Source organism: Aulonocara sp. 'chitande type north' Nkhata Bay, linkage group LG6, assembly GCF_057382095.1.
Source record: "Aulonocara sp. 'chitande type north' Nkhata Bay isolate Kocher_YH1m ecotype deep benthic linkage group LG6, A_spYH_male_GT1.1, whole genome shotgun sequence".
In the NCBI taxonomy this organism is placed as follows: domain Eukaryota; kingdom Metazoa; phylum Chordata; class Actinopteri; order Cichliformes; family Cichlidae; genus Aulonocara; species Aulonocara sp. 'chitande type north' Nkhata Bay.
Genome location: NC_141349.1, coordinates 5,715,628 through 5,735,254, shown reverse-complemented (window position 1 = coordinate 5,735,254; position 19,627 = coordinate 5,715,628). Strand labels below are relative to the sequence as shown.

Sequence of the window (19,627 nt, the reverse complement as noted above, 5' to 3'; positions counted from 1 at the left end):
CATCTCAACAGATGAGCTGTTACTTAGAGAGTTCAGGGTCTTATGGTGGAAAAGTTTGTAATTATGCGAGCTGCTCTGGATAAATCCTCTGCTCCATCTGAGTCTCAGTCCACAGAACCTCACAGTATTCCCAGCAAACAGATGACTTCACCTTATAGAAACCTTTTAGAACTATTAATTTATCTTAACTGTTTTTTTTTTTTTTCAGTAGGTAAGTTTCTACCACAAACTTTGTCTTTATTAGCTTTATGACGTAGTCCCAAGGGAACAACAGAATTTCAACCACTTAAGCTGTAAATAATTTATTTCCTCTAAATAAATAAAATAAAGTGATGATAATAACGCTAATAACAGCAGCCATGTGTAGTCCTCTGGAACACAACTCTGTTTGCATTATTACAGGGGTGGTTGTAGCTTAAGTGGTAGAGCAAGAGCAGGTCATCTAACCGGAACGTTAGTGTTTTGATCCCAGTCTGCATGCCAAATATTCCTGGCCAAGATACTAACCCCATGTTGCTCGTATGCTTTAGACAAAAGGCGCATAGAAACAGCATATAAAAAAGTGCTTGGGTGAATGAGGTTGTGTAGTGCTCAGACTAGAAAAACGTCTGACGAACCTAATTTCTTTTTGCCAGTAAGAACTGAAGCGCTAATGTCAGGTGCACCTACACTCTAGCGCCTCATGAGGGCAGCATTTCGTCTTTGCGAACGTATTCGTGACGTCATCCCGTGTAACTTCCTGTAATCTCGGGTCCGTTCCTCAAATCGTCCGCTGTTGTGGTTCAGAAGGCCAAGTACCGACGTGCCGGTCATTTCAAAAACCTTAAAGGTAGAGAAACAATTTCCAAGTTGTTTTATGACAGTGAATTGTTGACTTGGCGTCATGCTCGGTTAATATAAGATGGGATATAGATACAGCAATTTAGCTAAAAGGAAATGTGCAAAAGTCCTTGACAATGTGCGCTACAAATCGGCTGCTATTCAGTGCTAGCTTAGTTTAAGAAACAGGTGAGCTTAGCAAGAATCGCTTACGTTCCGTTTGGAAGGCAAACCTAAACTCTGCTAGTATTTATTGTGTATTAAATGATGGGAAGTTGGTTGTCAATTTGTCATGACGTGTGTGTTTTAGTAGTCACTGTCACTATCGCGTTCTGCCGAAGTACTTTTATTTCCAAATGTTGGTATTGTTATGTAATCTAGAAAGGATATGTTGCATTGTACATTACATCTAATATTAGAAAGTAACAATACAGGATTAATAAACGTTTGCATGCATATTGTTTCATATGGCATAACTTACCTGTGCCCCCCCATAAAAAAAATAAAAATGAACTTTAATCTGTTAATGTTATCCACGTTGTGTTCTCTTTCAACTATTACACCTTAATGCATAAACTTTGATGTCTGGTTTCAGATTTAGGACGTGATGGCTGCAACACTGCGTGTACTTTACTCTGCATCAAGGCCAGGTATGACGGCCTTACATTCTTATTCACTCAACAGTTCAGAGAGCCTTGTTGCCACATATCCTTTCTTACTTCTCACCCCTGTCATGCATTTATGTATACCAGGGGTCCCCAACTCCAGGCCTCGAGGGCCGGTGTCCGCGATCCAACACAGCTGATTCAAATGGCTAAATTACCTCCTCAACATGTCTTGCCGTTAGGGCTGAACGATTATGGAAAATAATCTAATTGCGATTTTTTTTGCCCCAATATTGCGATTGCGATGCGATATGCGATTATTTTTTAAGGTATTTGTCTTCTGTATTATTAAACAAAGACAAGCAATACATCATATAGTATGGCCAATACTATATTACATTAATTTTAAACTGTTCTTTCCTGGAAGACAGACCTCTGTTATGATGACATGAGGTGATGCATGAATTGATGACTGACATTTTTATTTAACTTCTTCAATCACAACAGTATATTTGAACATACACAATAGTTTATTTTTAGCTTACAAACATCTGAGCATAAAGTGCTGACAAGGAACCCTGGTGTAAACATTAAAATGAAAGTCAGTACAATGTGCAGATTGCAGAAATATACATAAAAAAAATCAGTGGCTTTACCACACTCAGTTTTTTGACATCTGTGAACTACTAGACAGTCATTCAATTAAAAAATAATATTAAATAAATAAAACTAATAAATAAAAAATACACACATCTTACTGATCTCTGCAGTCAGTAACATTACACATAAAGTGCAAACATAATAGCAATTGTATAAACACACACACAAACACGCCTTTAAAATTTAAAGGCGTGAAATTGGACGGTCTAGCCTTCTGATTAGCTAATCAGAAGGCTAGTTCTGATTAGCTAATCAGAAGGCTAGTTCTGATTAGCTAATCAGAAGGCTAGTTCTGATTAGCGTCACCGCTGTCTCGGTGGAGTTTAATAAACTCGGCCGTCTGCTTCTTGCTATCTAAAATATAACCAGACACTGGTGTAAATTCTCGACTGTCTCATACTTCTGTTTAATAAGTTTTCTGTTTGACGTTTAGTCAGCTGTGTGAAAACCAAGGAGGAACCCACCCGGGGGATTAATAAAGTTTTATTTTATCTAATCTAATAACTTTAATCTCAGCCAAACCGATTTACTCACGAACAAACAAAACACTGAAAAAAGCCCAACAATAACATTTTTAGGTTGTCTAAGTGACTTATATATTACGTTTAACCCGAGCAGCGAAACTCCGCGGTGATCTGAAAATGATGTGCCGGGAGTTGTGCCGTTCTCGGCCGCATCAGTAACCCTCGAGCTCCCGGCTAGCTGTCGAGCTGGTGGGTAGCAGACGCCTCTGAAAACGTCGAAGCACTTTTGCAAATATGGGATATCTTGATAAACCGAGCAGATATTTGATGTTTACACAACTACTTTCTCGCCTGAAAATATGTTAAAAGTTTATTTTGTGACCCAGAAAGATTAGTATGAGTAATTTTAAAACTTAGTAGCGGCCGCCATTGCTGGAAACTGGAGTTTGGCTGGGCCGCGCTATGAATTCTGGGATATGGTAGTAATTTGGACAGCCTTCGGCGCGTCGCTGTGACGTAATCGGTCTACAAATGCGGCCTCAGGAGGATGCAGCCCATGAATTGTATAATATAATCGCAGTATAATCGCAGCCTTTGCGGTTAGAAAATTGCACTTGATCATGTCGCGATATTATCGCAAATGCGATATATCGTTCAGCCCTACTTGCCGTTCTCCAGAGGCCTGATAATGAACTAATCATTTGATTCAGGTGTGTAGACCCAGAGTGAAATCTAAAACCTGCAGGACACCGGCCCTCGAGGCCTGGAGTTGGGGACCCCTGATGTATACAGATGTCGGTAAAGTTGCAGCCTAGCCCTAGCACAGAATGAGAGTGAGCATTATCACGTTAAATGCTTTTTTAAGCTTTAGAAGTAGCAGGTAATGTCAAACACCTCAATAAGGAAACTGTAGTTTTGAAGTTTAACTCTAACACAATATTTCTGCTACCTAAAGGTAACATTTCTGTTTTTACAAGGAAGTTATTGTGTGATAAAATCATTCTTACAAGTAGAGAGAGCCGTTGCCGCACAGCAAGAAGGTCCTGAGTTCAATTCCAACATCAGGCCGGGGTCTTTCTGTGTGGAGTTTGCATGTTCTCCCCGTGTTTGCGTGGGTTCCCTCCGGGTACTCCGGCTTCCTCCCACCGTCCAAAGACATGCAGCTTGTGGGGATAGGTTAATTGGATAATCCAAATTGTCACTAGGTGTGAATGTGTGAATGAATGTGAGTGCGAATGTCTCTGTGTGTTGGCCCTGTGACAGACTGGCGACCTGTCCAGGGTGTACCCCGTCTCTCGCCCTATGACAGCTGGGATAGGCTCCAGCGCCCCCCGCGACCCTGAAAAGGATAAGCGGAAGCGAATGGATGGATGGATGGATGGATGGAAGTAGAGAGAGATGTAAGAAAGAGGTGACAGGAGAGGAAACATTATTCTGTTGCTGATGTCATCTGGGTATTTACCATAAAGAGATGTCTTGAAAAGCAAAGTGATTTATAAACATTTCATTATTCAAAATCAGTGTTGTATGACAACAATAGGCTGTTCACTTTATTGGAATGTAGACTAAGTTGGTTTGTTTGTAGTCTTGTTGTATTATTTAATGTAAGGGATTATATTTGACTGGTGCAGATTAGGCTGTGATATCCATAACTATTGCTAGGTTCAGTGAAGAGACAATAAAAGCTAGTTAGTTGTTGTTTAATGCTGATAATTAAAGCAAACAGTACAAGCTTAAAGTGCTTTTAGTGCTCAGTAGTAAGGCAAGAATAGAAAACGGCAATATAATTAGCAATTCATTTACCATCACAAGAGTTTTAAATTTTTCTGGACAGAAGCTAAAAGTGAGAAAGATTTATACTCTGTGTTGATGGAAAATTCTATTGTATTACTCCACTCTAGACTGCTTCCTGTAGTGTCAAGTTGACTGCATTGTAGTAGGTTTACTGTTTATCTTTTCTGAAATGTTTTTACCTTCAGGTTTTTTTGTGGCCAGCCAGAATCTAGCAAGGTCCTTCAGTGTGTCGGCACAAAGGGACGGATTCAGTAAGTGCTGCTACAACACAACTCAATTCAAGGGCTTTCAGAGGCTGTACCACGATATTTTCATTCACACATGGACTTCAGACAGTTTTAGAATTTAGTTCAGGATGTTTTCCTTAGTTGGGCTTTCCTCACATTCTTACATCCTGAAGAAGGATGTACTCAGCTTCACTTGATGAAAAAACAAAAAAGATTTATGAATTACACTGATATTTTACAGTTTACACTCATGTAAATTGGGCGTATTACCATTATTTTGTTTTGGCTGTGTGTGTGTGTGTGTGTGTGTTCCTTTCTTTGTCTACATAAGAGTATGTGAATGCTCAGGAGATCCCTGTCGACATGAAGTCCATCACAGACAGAGCAGCACAAACACTGCTATGGACAGAGCTCTTCAGAGGTCAGTTGAATGTTTCTCTGTCCTGTACGAATAATTGGATCTTTGTGTTTTCCTTTACCAGTGGAAGTAGTTGGGGTACTGTCACTTCATGGAAAATGTTCTTTGTATTTGTTATCTTACAGATGAGGGTAACATTAGTCCCCCCATGATATTTTAACGTTTTTGTCCCAGTAGGTTGATTCTGTGCATCTGGATGTTACATTTCAATGGTAAATGGTTTGAAATAAAACCTCAAGCAGTTAGCAGCAAAACTGGGTCTGGAACGTCAATTTATCTTCCAACACGTCACCGACCACCAACACCTAATCCCTGCCCATGATCAGGTACCCTGCTGGGATAATAAGCTAGCCAAAGGAGGAGATGCAAACTGGACCGAAAGACAGCACAGTGTAAAGATGCCCCTGAGACAATCCAGCACATAAGTAGGGTGCAAGATGCTGGCAGGCAGGGCACACTTTGAACGCCATAACCAAGTGGCCGGCATAGTATACTGTGCCAAGTATGACCTGGAAGTCCCGAGGTCAAAATGGTGGTCCTGTAGGACTTCCAGATACAAACGGATAAACTGGTGATAGCTAACCAACCGGACGTAGTAGTGGTAGGGAAGCAGAGGAAGACAGCTGTACTGATAGATGTAGTGATACTAAATGACAGCAAATCAGAAGCTGGACAAATACCAAGGGCTCAGAAAAGAGCTCGAGAAGATGTGGAGGGTGAAGGTAACAGTGGTCCCAGTGGTAACTGGAGCACTCGGTGCAATGACCCCCAAACTAGGCGAGTTTCTCCAGCAGATCCCTGGAACAACATCTGAAATCTCTGTCCAGAAGAGCGCCGTCCTAGGAACAGCAAGGGTGCATGACCTTCAAGTTCCAAGGCCTCTGTCAGGGGACCTGAGCTTGAGAGATAAAAGATGGGGAATTTTTTTTTTGATAGATGGGGAATTTTTTTTGATACAGATGCATAAAATTTTCATGGAGGTGTTAATAATTGTAAGCATTCTCATTTGAAAATGTGGTTTTATTGTAATGCCAGGTCTAGGCATGACAATGAGCTACCTGTTCAGAGAGCCTGCCACCATTAACTACCCGTTTGAAAAAGGACCACTGTCGCCACGCTTCAGAGGAGAACATGCGTTGCGCAGGTGAGGATGATTATTTGACAAACACCAGTCAGTGTAATATGATTGGTAGCAATGATAAGATGTCAGAATAATAAATTTGATAGTCATTGATTGGTGCTTTGATATATATATATATATATATATATATGTATATATATATATATATATATATATATATATATATATACACACACAATACAGTGTGTTTGTGTCTGTTTAACAAATCGACCAGTAACTTCTTATATAAGGAGGATCATATGCAATGCAAGAAAAACATTGTAACTTTTTAGATTTAACTTTTTTTCTAAACTATTAGCATCTTTGAATAGTATCTGAAAACACCTCCATACATCTGAGATTTTATAGGAGGCTCTGAGATGACACTGTATTAGTAATCAAACCTCACCAAGTTTTTGGAATGTGTCAAAACAGGTATCCCTCAGGAGAAGAGCGTTGCATTGCTTGCAAGCTGTGTGAAGCAATCTGTCCTGCCCAGGTATAAACAAATAGTCATACCTATGTGAACAAATATGAATGAGGTAAAAACAACTTTGGCTATAGATTAGGGCTGCCACGATTAGTCGACTAGTCACGATTACGTCGACTATCAAAAGCTGATTATCAGAACTGTGAGATGCTCGAGAATTTACTAAGATAAGATAACCTTTATTAGTCCCACACGTGGGAAATTTGTTTTGTCACAGCAGGAAGTGGACAGTGCAAAAGTTATGAGGCAAAAATTAGAATACAATAAGAATAAATACAGTACACAACTGTACAGAATAGAATAAAATAAAATACTATATACAGTAGAATAAAATAAAATAAATATACAATAAGATAAGAATAGAATACAAATACAAATACTATATACAACTGAGTAAAAATACAACAATGACAGATAGGATTATTGCACTTAGTATTATTGCACATGTGTGGATGTGTGTGCTTGATCAGTTAAAGTCTTTATTATGGAGTCTGACAGCAGTGGGGAGGAAAGACCTGCGAAATCTCTCCGTCCCACACCGTGGGTGCCGCAGTCTCCCACTGAAGGAGCTGCTCAGTGCTGTCACAGTCTGCTGCATGGGGTGGGAGATGTTGTCCATCAGGGATGACAGCTTAGCCGCCGTTCTCCTGTCACTCACCACCTCCACTGGGTCCAGAGGGCATCCTAGAACAGAGCTGGCCCTTCGGATCACCCTGTTCAGTCTCTTCCTGTCCCCAGCAGAGATGCTGCCGCCCCAGCAGACCACGCCATAAAAGATAGCAGAAGCCACAACAGAGTCATAGAAGGTCTTCAGGAGTGGGCCCTCCACTCCAAACGACCTGAGTCTCCGCAGCAGGTACAGCCTGCTCTGCCCTTTCCTGTAGAGGGCGTCTGAGTTATGAGTCCAGTCCAGTCTGTTGTTCAGATGAACACCAAGGTACCTGTAGCTGTCCACAGCCTCAATGTCCATACCTTGGATGTTCAGTGGTTGCAGTGGAGAATGCTTGTGCCTGCGGAAGTCTACCACCAGTTCCTTGGTTTTACTGGCGTTGATCTGGAGGTAGTTCAGCTGGCACCAGTCCACAAAGTCTTGAGTCAGTCCTCTGTACTCCTTGTCGTCCCCATCAGTGATGAGGCCGACTATTGCAGAGTCATCAGAGAACTTCTGCAGGAAGCACTGGGTGGAATTGTGGGAGAAGTCTGCAGTGTAGATGGTGAAGAGGAACGGAGCCAGAACCGTTCCCTGTGGGGCCCCCGTACTGCAGACGACCCTGTCCGACACACAGCCCTGAGTCCTCACATACTGTGGTCGGTCGGTGAGGTAGTCCAGGATCCAGGTAGTGAGGTGATGGTCCACTCCAGAGTTCACCAGCTTGTCCTTTAGAACCGAGGGAAGAATGGTGTTGAAGGCACTGGAGAAATCAAAGAACATGATTCTCACAGTGCTTCCAGCGGTCTCCAGGTGAGCGAGGGAACGATGTAGGAGGTGAATGACGGCATCATCCGCTCCAATGCCAGGCTGGTAGGCAAACTGAAGTGGGTCCAGTGATGAGCTTGTTAGGCGCCGAAGCTGAGCCAGGACCAACCGCTCCAGGGTCTTCATCAGGTGGGATGTCAGAGCCACCGGCCTGTAGCTGTTGAGGTCCTTGGGGCGTGAAGTCTTTGGCACTGGTACAACACAGGAGGTTTTCCAGAGCTGTGGGACTCTTCCCAACCTCAGGCTCAGGTTGAAGAGGTGCTCCATCACCCCACACAGTTGGTCCGCGCAGGACCTGACGACCCTCGAGCTGATGCCATCTGGACCCGCTGCCTTCTTGCCATTAAGTACTCTGGTGTCCTGTTATATCTTAGATAGCAAGGAGTTTATTAAACTTCACCGAAACAATCTGCAAATTTCATTAAAATTTAATAAACTATCATCTTGTCTTTATTTTTAGTTAGCTTAAACACTTAAAGCTGTAAGCTAATGATAGTTATATAAGAGCAGATGCTGCTGGTGCAATAAGCTGAACGTTTTACGTCCAATGGATGATGATCTGATTAGTCGACTAATCGCAAAAATAATCGGTGACTAGTCGACTATCAGAATAATCGTTTGTGGCAGCCCTACTATAGATACGTTTGCAGCATAACTGTCCTCACAGGACCTCAACTGTACAACTGAACATGTATATGATACAGTGCAAAAGTCTTGAGCCACCTATCATTTCTTTGTATTTTGCTGGGAAATTTGGAAATATGTGCAGAGATTTATTCAAACATGTTCGAGCATAAATGGAAATACAATAGATAAGTCAAAAACATAATTTGTACAATTCTAATGAGCTTGAAAATCAATATTTGGTAGGAGCAGCTTTGAATTCTCTTTGTGTAATTTCTTTAAGCAGTCTTCAGGAATGGTTCACCAGGCTTCTTGAAGGGCATTTAAAGCTCTTCTTTGGATGCCACCCTCCACTGCGAGCAATTCTGAGGCTTTGGCAAACAGTAGATGGTGAACCATGGGAGTCAGATGCATCTATCAGGTCATGTGTCAGGTCTATGCTGGATTTTTTTATGACTTTCAGATACCTGCCACTTTTTTTTTTTTTTTTTTGTCCCCTAATTGTCCAATTTCCTCAAAGCTTAGCCCACTTAGCTGAGATATGCCAGGTTCTTGGTTAGCAGTTCTTAGAACTAATCTTGTTGCTGTAAAAATCGTATTTCATGCTTCTCAAACTGTTGTCTTTGAAATATAGGACTAAATAATGGATTTATGTGACAGGCTGAAAGGATGCAATCTAAAATTGTTTTGTTGCTAAGTTGTCTGTTGTGTGTAGACACAACACTGGTTCCCAGGAGTTAGGTGCCTTTTTATTGCTTGAATGATTCAAAAGTCAGTGTTAAAAGTGTCTTAAAAAACTTTTGTCCTCTGAAAGTCATTTTCAGTCAAGGACTGGACTGAAAAAGCGCACCTGAATATTAGCCGCACAAGCTAAAATTAGGGGAAAATCCTGTTTTGTACATACATTAGCCGCACCTGACTAAAAGCCGCAGGTGTTTTAATGTTTACTTACCATATGTACGAGAATGCGCACAAAGGGGATTGTCAGGAAAGAGATGGCTGTTTGGGACCACATCCCTTTTATTAATATTTTGAAAAACAAGTTACCGGTACATATTTGCATAACTTTTTACGTATATGCACAAGTACCGGTAATTACAAGTACGAAACATGTGCTGTGCTTTATAAACGAGTAACAAATGTAGTACATAACAATAACCTACAGCACACCAGAAAAAGAGATTTGGCCTACCTTTTAGGCTCAGGTGCAGTAACACGGCTTTAACAAGAAGAAAAGTCAGTCATTCACCACCATCTTTCTCTTCTTCCTGCGCACTAAAACCCATAAAGTCCTCAGGCTCAGGATGGCTTCGTCATCCACTCTCCGCTACTCCCCTTCGTTGTCACTTTCAAAACCAAAGAAATCCTCGTCAGTGTCGGAGTCGAAAACCCTCTGAAGGGCAGTGGTGGTGTCCCCCTCTCCATCATGCAGCAGTCCAGCCCTTCGAAATCCTTTGGTGATCGTGGATGCTTTTACACTTCTCCACGCTGTCAGAATCCACTGGCAGACTTGGGCAAAACTTGCTCTTCGCATGCGACCAGTTTTGGTGAATGATTTATTACCGCTCGTCATCCATGCCTCCCACTGAACGCGTAGTGCTACTTTGAACGCACGATTCACACTGATGTCGAGTGGCTGCAGGTGCTTCGTTGTGCCTCCAGGAATCAAAGCTGGAATCGAGTTTGTGCTCTTAATGGCTGCTTTCACAGAATCTGTGATATGGGCCCTCATGCTGTCCAAAACAAGCAACGCTTTTTTTTTTTTTTTTTTTTTTGGCGAAAGAATCCTCCAGGCTGCTTCCCATAGCACTCTTGCAGCCATTCCTTCATTACGCTTTCCACCATCCACCCATTCTTGTTGACCTTAACAGAGATGCCGCTCGGGATCTCTTCTCTTGGCATAGTCATCCGCTTAAAGATCACCATTGGCGGAAGTTGAAACCCTGATGCTGTGCAGCCCAGCGCACAAGTGAAATTCGTTCTCTCATGGCCAGTGGTTCTCACCGTGGTGGTTGATTCGCCTTGCTTGTTAACAGTCCTAGTGAGGGGGCAGGTCAAACGTCAATAGCACTTCATCCATGTTTATGATCTCGTCCGGTCCGATGGAATATTCGTTTATCTTTCTTAGTGTGAATTTGCGGAAGTTTGTTACTTTCCTCTGCGTAGTCGGGAGGGAGTTGCTGACACACAGTCGTCCGTGCCCTCATGGACAGTCCTTTTCGTTTCATAAATCTGTGACACCAGGATGGCCCACCTCTGAAATTTTCTATCTTCATTTCGTTGGTGACTGTTTTGGCTTTTAGTTGGATCTGCACAGTTTAAACACCTCGCCCGTTTGCTCTCTGCGTGTTCACCCAGTCTTCAATACAGTCTTCAAGTTTGGGCCATCTGCTCTTATTTCCTCTGAAAGCTTTTTTCGTCTTTTTGCACAGAGCCAGTTCGTCTCCAACGTCTCACCATTGATTCGTTTATACCAAGGGTACGTGCAGCAGCTCTATTTCCCTTGCTGAGTGCCAAATAGACTGCCTTTAATTTGAAAGCTGCATCATATGCATTTCTTTTGTTTGCCATACTGAGGGTTTTTGAATGATCACATGCCCTTCCACCAGGCAACGTAGTGCCGTACAACAGCGGAGCAACCAAAACAAATCCTCTTACGATATCACAAAAATCATGGACGATCCATAGAAAAGCCGCGGGGTTCAAAGCTTGTGCAAAAAGTAGTGGCTTATAGCCCGAAACTAACGGTAATGTCCAAAGAAACCCTGGAGAACTATTACTCAAGACCACTCATTAAGGATGCGATCAGAGTAGAGCCTTGATTTGAATGTATCGCTCCATGGAAGCAAAAAACACAAACAAAAGAAAAGATAGGAGGGTCAAGACGTTTGCACAGTACTGTATACTGGGGAATGAATGTTTGTATTCATTATTAGTACAAATACCAGATAGCGCTGTTGATATCATCACTAACAATTTTCCTTTCCAGGCCATCACCATAGAGGCAGAGACGCGTGCTGATGGCAGCAGGAGGACAACTCGCTACGACATTGACATGACCAAATGTATCTACTGCGGTTTCTGTCAGGAGGCATGTCCTGTGGATGCCATTGTAGAGGTGTGTCTTTTTCCACAACATAGACAGTCTTGGATAGTGTGGGTAGCCCCACTGCATGTTTGATTGATTGACTGATTGATTGATTAATTGAATGATTGATTTATTTTGAACATGTTGAAAAAGTACAACAACATAGAATTAAAAAGAGATAAATAAACAAAGCAAAACAAAAGGAAAACGAGCAACCACAACTACAAATAACTTTGATGTTCAAAAAGGAGCAGGAAGAAGCATAAGCTTATTTAATCCCACCCCTTTTCCACTATCTAGTAATCAATAGACTACAGAAGTACCTCCTTGCAATTAGTCAAAGGAGCTTGCAAAGAAAAGCGTCTGGACTTCTTTAAGTTGCTTGAAGACGTTTCACCTCTCATCCGAGAAGCTTCTTCTGTTCTAAGGTCAATTACATTATATGTTACATGTATTTTTTTAAATATATATAAACCACCCAGCTCACCCCTGCGGGCAGTTTATCCTTCAAGCTCGGGTCCTCTACCAGAGGCCTGGGAGCTTGAGGGTCCTGCGCAGTATCTTAGCTGTTCCCAGGACTGCGCTCTTCTGGACAGAGATCTCCGATGTTGTTCCCGGCATCTGCTGGAGCCACTCGCCTAGCTTGGGAGTCACCGCACCTAGTGCTCCGATTACCACGGGGACCACCGTTACCTTCACCCTCCACATCCTCTTGAGCTCTTCAGGATCAGAATACTTTATTAATCCCGAAGGAAATTAGGGTTACAGCAGGCAGCACGCTAATGGCGCATGCGCACTTACAAAGGAACCTTCTGACCAACTTTACACAAACATCATGTCACAGACATGTCAGAAAGGTAGGCTGATAGGAAAAAAACAACGAAAATGAATAACATGAGGTAAGAGGAGGAGAAAAAAAACTCCACTCAGACTGAGCTCCTAGTGGGAGAACAGTTTGATAACAGAAAAAACATCTCAGCACAAAAAGCACATGACTATCAATACACCATAGAAACACAAGACAAGCAACAGGGGTGGGTAAAGGGTAAGAGAGAGCCGGTGTAGACAGGGCATCCGCTCCTGCAGCATGTCTGCGCTGGTCCAGTTGACTGCCATCTTCCCCAGTAGGGCACAAGCATCGAAGGTGTTTGGAAAGGGAGGGGTGATGTGTGTGTGTGTGTGTGTATGTGTGTGTGTGTGTGTGTGTGTGTGTGTCCAGAGTTCAGCTGAGACAGTGTCCTTCGCCCTGCCAGGCTAGGTAAACAGTCTTCCAGCCAACCCAGGTGGCCTTGCATGGAATGGGGGGAACAGTCTAAACACAGTTGTTGTACCCTGACAACCATGTGTATATATATATATATATATATATATATATATATATATATATATATGTATATGTATATATATGTATATGTGTGTGTGTGTATATATATGTGTGTATGTATGGCATGCATACAAACAAACAAACAAACAAACAAACAAACAAACAAGCCGGTTTCTTTAAAAAAAAAGTAATATGTAATAAATAGTGTTGTGTATATACAGTTGAGTTATTGCACATAGAATTGGTATTGCACAGTGGTGGTCCATAGAGGAAGTGGGAAGAAAAAAAAATTGGGGGGTGGGCTGTGTTATCGGTGCATGTGTGAGTTCAGGGTGGTTATGGCTTTGGGGAAGAAACTTTTTGAGTCTGTGGGTTTTTGTGCTGATGCACCTGTAGCGCTTCCCTGGGGGAAGCAGGCTGAACATGTTGAAACCAGGGTGGGAGCTGTCCTTGATAATGTTTGCTGCTCTGCTGAGGCAGCGGGAGGAATAAATGTCCATCAGGGAGGGGAGAGGGCAGCCGATGATCTTTTGTGCTGTCTTGACCACACTCTGAAGCCTCACTCTTTCCGCCTTGGTGCAGCTGCCGTACCATACTGTGATGCAGTAGGTTAGCGGGCTCTCAATGGACGAGCGGTAGAAGGTCAGCAGCAGTTAAGCAGTTTTAATTGGCATGCAGTAGCTCTAATACTGTGCTGTCTGTAATGGGACAGCAAACATACTGTTATATAAACCAGGCACAAAAAATGAGGAAATTTGGTTGATTATTTCTGGGATTTAAAAATGTTTCTTGGGAATACATCATGTCTGGTTGGAAAGCCTGTTTATTTCCTCTTAAATTTGTCACATTTGTAAACAATTGCATTTGTGGGTTCAGCTGCAGAGTTGAGTATATGGGTTGTACCCATGAAAAACCAACTCGTAAGCGTAGACCCTGCACATTAGTCAATTGTGTCTGCAGTATTTAAAGTGAAAAACAGGTTGTCCAGTTATTGCTGAAAAACATTGTTACAACTAAGAACTATTCAAACAGAAATATTAGCTGTATATCTATATCTACCCATCTCTATCTATATATCTGTCTCTCTCTATCATTCATGTATAAGTAAAACGAGTGTTGAACACGTCACATGTACTTCTAAAGGTACTATTGACATGAAATTCTCATCAGATGTCAATAACGATCCATCCAATCCACATATACTAAGAAACCTTAGTTGTCCATAAATTATGTGTAATAATGAGAAATGTCACAGGGAAAAATACTGAACACAAGAAGAAAGACAATGGGGCCAAATAATGTCAGCTGGTTCAGTCCCAACTGATGGCCTAAAAAACTGTCTCATTACCAGTGATTTACACAAGAAATAGCTCATGATAGATCAAACCAATGAGCTTTCTCAAGACCTTTACAAGATTATTGTTGCCAAATATACTGATGTCATGTTACAGAAGAATTTCTAAAGTCCTGAAGGTTCCAGTGACCACTGGCCCATAATCCAGAAGTGGAGACAACATAATTTCGCTGTAAAGCAACCACAACCAGGTGCTCACTGCAAGACTTCAGACAGAGAAGTGAAAAGAATTATCAGTAAGGGTTGTTCAAGAGCCAAGGACCACTTGTGAAGAGCTACAATAAGACCTGGCATCAGCAGGTACACTTGTTTCAAAGAAAACAATAAGCAATGCACTTAACTGCCATGGCCTGTATGAATACTCACCATGCAAGTATCTATTGCTTAAGAAAATGCATGTTGGAGAGTACTTAAAGTTTGCTGAACAACATTCAGACAAGCTTGTGAAATACTGGGGGAAAACAGTCCAAAACTGAACTCTTTGGATGCCATAATACAGACCCTGTTTGGAAGTTAAAAGGTACTGGATATCACCCCAAAAACAACGTACCCACAGTGACGTTTAGAGATGGGAATGTCATGATGTGGGCCTGTGTTCAGCATACAGTACTGAATGAATGCAATTAATGGAAAAATGTACAGAGGCATTCTTGATAAAGATCTGCTGCTATTTACCAGAATGATGAAGATGAACGTAGGGTGGAAGCTATAGCAGGACAATGATCCCAAACACACAGCCGAGCCAGTTGCACAGGAAGAAAATAAAGCTGCTAGAAAGAGAGCATGTTTCTCCTGTTTTGGCTTCCCTTCATTGGCTTCCTGTTAAATCCAGAATTGAATTCAAAATCCTGCTCCTCACATACAAGGTCTTAAATAATCAGGCCCCATCTTATCTTAATGACCTTGTAGTACCATATCACCCTATTAGAGCACTTCGCTCTCGCTCTGCAGGCCTACTTGTTGTTCCTAGAGTATTTAAAAGTAGAATGGGAGGCAGAGCCTTCAGTTTTCAGGCCCCTCTTCTGTGGAACCAGCTTCCAGTTTGGATTCAGGAGACAGACACTATCTCTACTTTCAAGATTAGGCTTAAAACTTTCCTTTTTGCTAAAGCATATAGTTAGGGCTGGACCAGGTGACCCTGAATCCTCCCTTAGTTATGCTGCAATAGACGTAGGCTGCTGGGGATTCCCATGATGCATTGAGTTTTTCATTTCCAGTCACCTTTCTCACTCACTATGTGTTAACAGACCTCTCTGCACTCAATCACACTTGTTATTAATCTCTGTCTCTTTTCCACAGCATGTATTTATCCTGTTTTCCTTCTCTCACCCCAACCGGTCGCAGCAGATGGCCCCGCCCCTCCCTGAGCCTGGTTCTGGACGTTTCTTCCTGTTAAAAGGGAGTTTTTCCTTCTCACTGTCGCCAAAGTACTTGCTAATAGGGGGTTATATGATTGTTGGGTTTTTCTCTGTATCTATTATTGTACGATCTACTGTGCAATATAAAGCGCCTTGAGGCGACTGTTGTTGTGATTTGGCACTATATAAATAAAATTGAATTGAATCGAATGGCCCAGCCAATCACATGACCTAAATCAAACTGAAAGTCTATGGAAAGAAGAGTTTATAGAATGGGCCCACAGAACCGTCAGGATATTAAAAAAAATGGGCCAAAATCACCTTTGCAATGCCTGCGACTAGTTTCTCCATACAGAAGGAGCCTTGAAGCTGTTTTACCAACAAAGGCTTTTGCACAAAGTGTTAAAACAAATTTCAGTAAAGCATGTTTAATACTTTTTTCATTATTACACGTAATATATGAACATCTGTGGTTTGAGTTTTTTGCGTTTGTAGATTGGATGGGTTGTTACTGATTTCTAATGAGTATTTCATGTCAGTATCACCTTTAGAAATATATTCTGGGAGCGGCCGGCCCAGGTCTTCCCTTCTCTCTACCCCTGCTTTCCTGTCCTCTCATCACTGTCTATCGACTAAAGTCCCCCCCAAAAAAGAATATTTAATTAGTTACACTTTGTGAAAAGGGCTGAAATACGGGCAGAGTCATAATAAAAGTTGGCAGTAATTTTTATTGCAAAGATCTTTATCTTTTTGTTTGTGCTTTCATTATTCTTATTCTTTGCGGTCTCTTTTCTCCACGTTTTGTTTCTGTTATTTTCTTCGGTTCCTCTCCTCGTGTTTGCAGACCTGTTGTAATCCATTTTTCCTTTTTTTTCAGGGTCCTAACTTTGAATTTTCTACTGAAACTCATGAAGAACTGCTCTACAATAAGGAAAAGCTCCTCAACAATGGAGACAAGTGGGAAGCAGAGATTGCTGCCAACATACAAGCTGATTACCTATATCGATAGACATCACACACAGACATGCAGGTGTACAAATGTACAGTATACACAAACCATCTTTTGCGCCCCACACACATTTTGACTCAAACCCAGAGGAAATGGATGGTCAGTTTAGATTTAGTTTTGTTGTCCATTCTTATTTTAAACATAACATAAATATCCTCAGTATCATATTATTCGATATTTATTGTAGAACAATCAATACCCCACTGGCTATTTGTGTAAGGAGTCTAAAGCTGTCACAGCCTGGTCTAGTATATTATCATTCAATGAAGACTATACTTTGTGTGGAAATTGAATTTAATAACATGTAGACTGAGTCAAGCTATGTCAGTCTGAGCATGTACCCCGAGGGTAGACTGCAATCTGGATTTCATCTTCACTGTCAGTGTAAGGGTGCATGGATTATCATCTAGTGAGTTGTATGTTCGTCATGCTGCTTCCACTTTCAAGCAAATAAAGAACCATCTGGGAGAAATTTGTTTCAAGTGTTGAAAAACGATGTACAGAAAATGTTTCAATGCAATTTTTATTTATATAATGCCAAATACAACAACAGCCGCCTCAAGGTGCTTTATATTGTAAGGTAAAGACCCTACAATATTGCAGAGAAAACCCCAGCAATCAGACGACCTCCTATGAGCAAGCACTTGGTGACAAGCTTTATGTTAAAAGCTTCCTTTTAGGCTACGTTCACACTGCAGGCGAAAGCGCATCAAATCCTATTTGCGACCCATATCCGATCATGGTATGACAGTGTGAACGGCACAAATCCGATATTTTCAAATCCGATCTGGGTCACTTTCGTATGTGGTACTGAATCCGATACATATCCGATGTTTTAGAAAGAGACTGCTGTTTGAACGGTCAGGTCGCATTAAATCCGTCTTTTACGTCACTGACACAAGACAGACGCCAATTATCAGCTCCGGAGAAGACATCGTGAACGCTTCCTGGCCATCCAGTGTAGATGTCAGTGAAACTGTTGGGAAGACAACGTGAACATTTTATTTGTACTGTATAATCTGCAGATTCTGACAGAAATCTGCAGCTATCCTTTGAAGCACCGCTTCTCTAAAACAGCAATAAGGATAATTATTAGGTTATCTACATTATTATGTAAATAACAAAATAACTTAAAGCAAAAATTGGGAAACGTAAAGTCCGAAGTCTTTATATTAAGGGCCATCAGTCAAACAATACTGTTTGGTCTGGGTCTAAACAGAGCGCGTTGTGTGTGACGTCTTCTTTTGCGCATGCGGGCTGCTTTGAGCGTTCACACTAGAGCGCGTTTGCTGTCGCATTTTATTTGTAGTGTGAACGAGGAGACAAAAAAATCGGATTTGATCAAAAAATCGGAATTGAGCATTAAGACCTGCAGTGTGAACGTAGCCTTAGAAGGAAAACTGGCAAAACCAGGCTCAGTGGAGGCCAGTCATCTGCTGCGATCAGCTAGGAATGAGGGCAGGGGAGATGGGACAAAAAACCACTGTGGAAAACAGCCAGAGATTAAAAATAACTGATTAAATGAACAGTAGTGTATACACACAGTGTGAAAAAAAAAAAAAAAGGTGAGTGAAGAAGAAGTAGTCCATTCCCTGGGAATCCCCCAGCAGCCTTGATCTACTGCAGCATAAATAATCACCTGATTGAGCCCAGATTAGAAGCATTAACAAAACTGGCTGTGGTTACCAACTGCAGAACGGATGACATCAAGCATTATGCCACGTTTTTTTAGCTGTGTATGGACCAAATGATTCCAACATTATACTAAAATGACCTCTTTTCAGGAACACCATCTATGGGTGCCTGAAAGATGGGATATAGATGAGTGGCTGGCGCTCCACAAACCTGTCAACATGTAAAATTTATAGAGTAACATGGTGGCCCAAAAAATTGTCCGACTGAACTCTACATCCATAAACTGTTGGTAGATTCATTCTCGGATCTCCACTGAAAATAAAAAAAACCCCTCATGTATGCTTTGATGTCTTTCTGTCTTACCTCCATGTTTACCACTATAGTTTACCATTATTTTCAAATTAGGGTTTCAGCTGAAAGCCCAAGTTGATTCTCAGGTGGGGATAAGTTCCCATTCTTTGACTGTTGACATGACAACAGATGACAACAGTCGTCATGGCGATCCTCTTCCTCACTGAATTTGTCCTCATCAGTTTTTTCTTGGTCTCGGTTGCATGGATTATATTCCATGCCATCTTCAGCTTCTGACACTTCCTCTCTAATCCATGCTCACCGTGAGTTTCCTGGTCTCTCTCTAGTCATGGGGCAGGCTGTGTGGTGGGCAGTGTAGGACCAAAATACAATACTTGGCACACAGACATTAGACTCAAAATGCAGCTGTATTGCTGGAAAAAACGAAATAACTAAAGATATCAGGAAAAGACTCACTGGCAAAGGAGCATGGATATGGATAACGTAATCGGACAACATGACAAAGAATGAAGGAAAACTGAGGGCTTAAATACACATGGAGTAGCCTTTCCCTGGTGACAGTACTGGGTGTTAAAACTCAAGCAGCTTGACAACATAAGAACAGTGTTGGTCAAGTTACTTGAAAAAAGTAATCAGTAACTAATTACTGATTACTTCCCCCAAAAAGTAATCCCGTTACTTTACTGATTACTTATTTTCAAAAGTAATTAATTACTTAGTTACTTAGTTACTTTTAAAAAACACGATTTACAACCTGAATAGGTGATAATGCGATAGATCTTTCAGCCCAATTCTACTTTTTCTACATAATCCATCATACAAAATGTAATCAGATGGAAAAGTCTGTTT

At 41.5% G+C, this 19,627-nt stretch overlaps 1 protein-coding gene across 1 annotated transcript; it reads left to right on the top strand.

The window, feature by feature from the left end:
* Nucleotides 1-691: 691 nt before the first annotated feature.
* LOC147327120 (NADH dehydrogenase [ubiquinone] iron-sulfur protein 8, mitochondrial-like) lies at nucleotides 692-17,303 on the top strand. Its single transcript, XM_086294753.1, has 8 exons — nucleotides 692-829; nucleotides 1,415-1,469; nucleotides 4,528-4,593; nucleotides 4,901-4,990; nucleotides 6,023-6,131; nucleotides 6,543-6,606; nucleotides 11,688-11,816; nucleotides 16,700-17,303. The coding sequence occupies exons 2-8, from the start codon at nucleotides 1,427-1,429 to the stop codon at nucleotides 16,829-16,831; spliced, it is 633 nt and encodes a 210-aa protein (XP_086150879.1). The 5' UTR covers nucleotides 692-829; nucleotides 1,415-1,426; the 3' UTR covers nucleotides 16,832-17,303.
* Nucleotides 17,304-19,627: the final 2,324 nt, after the last annotated feature.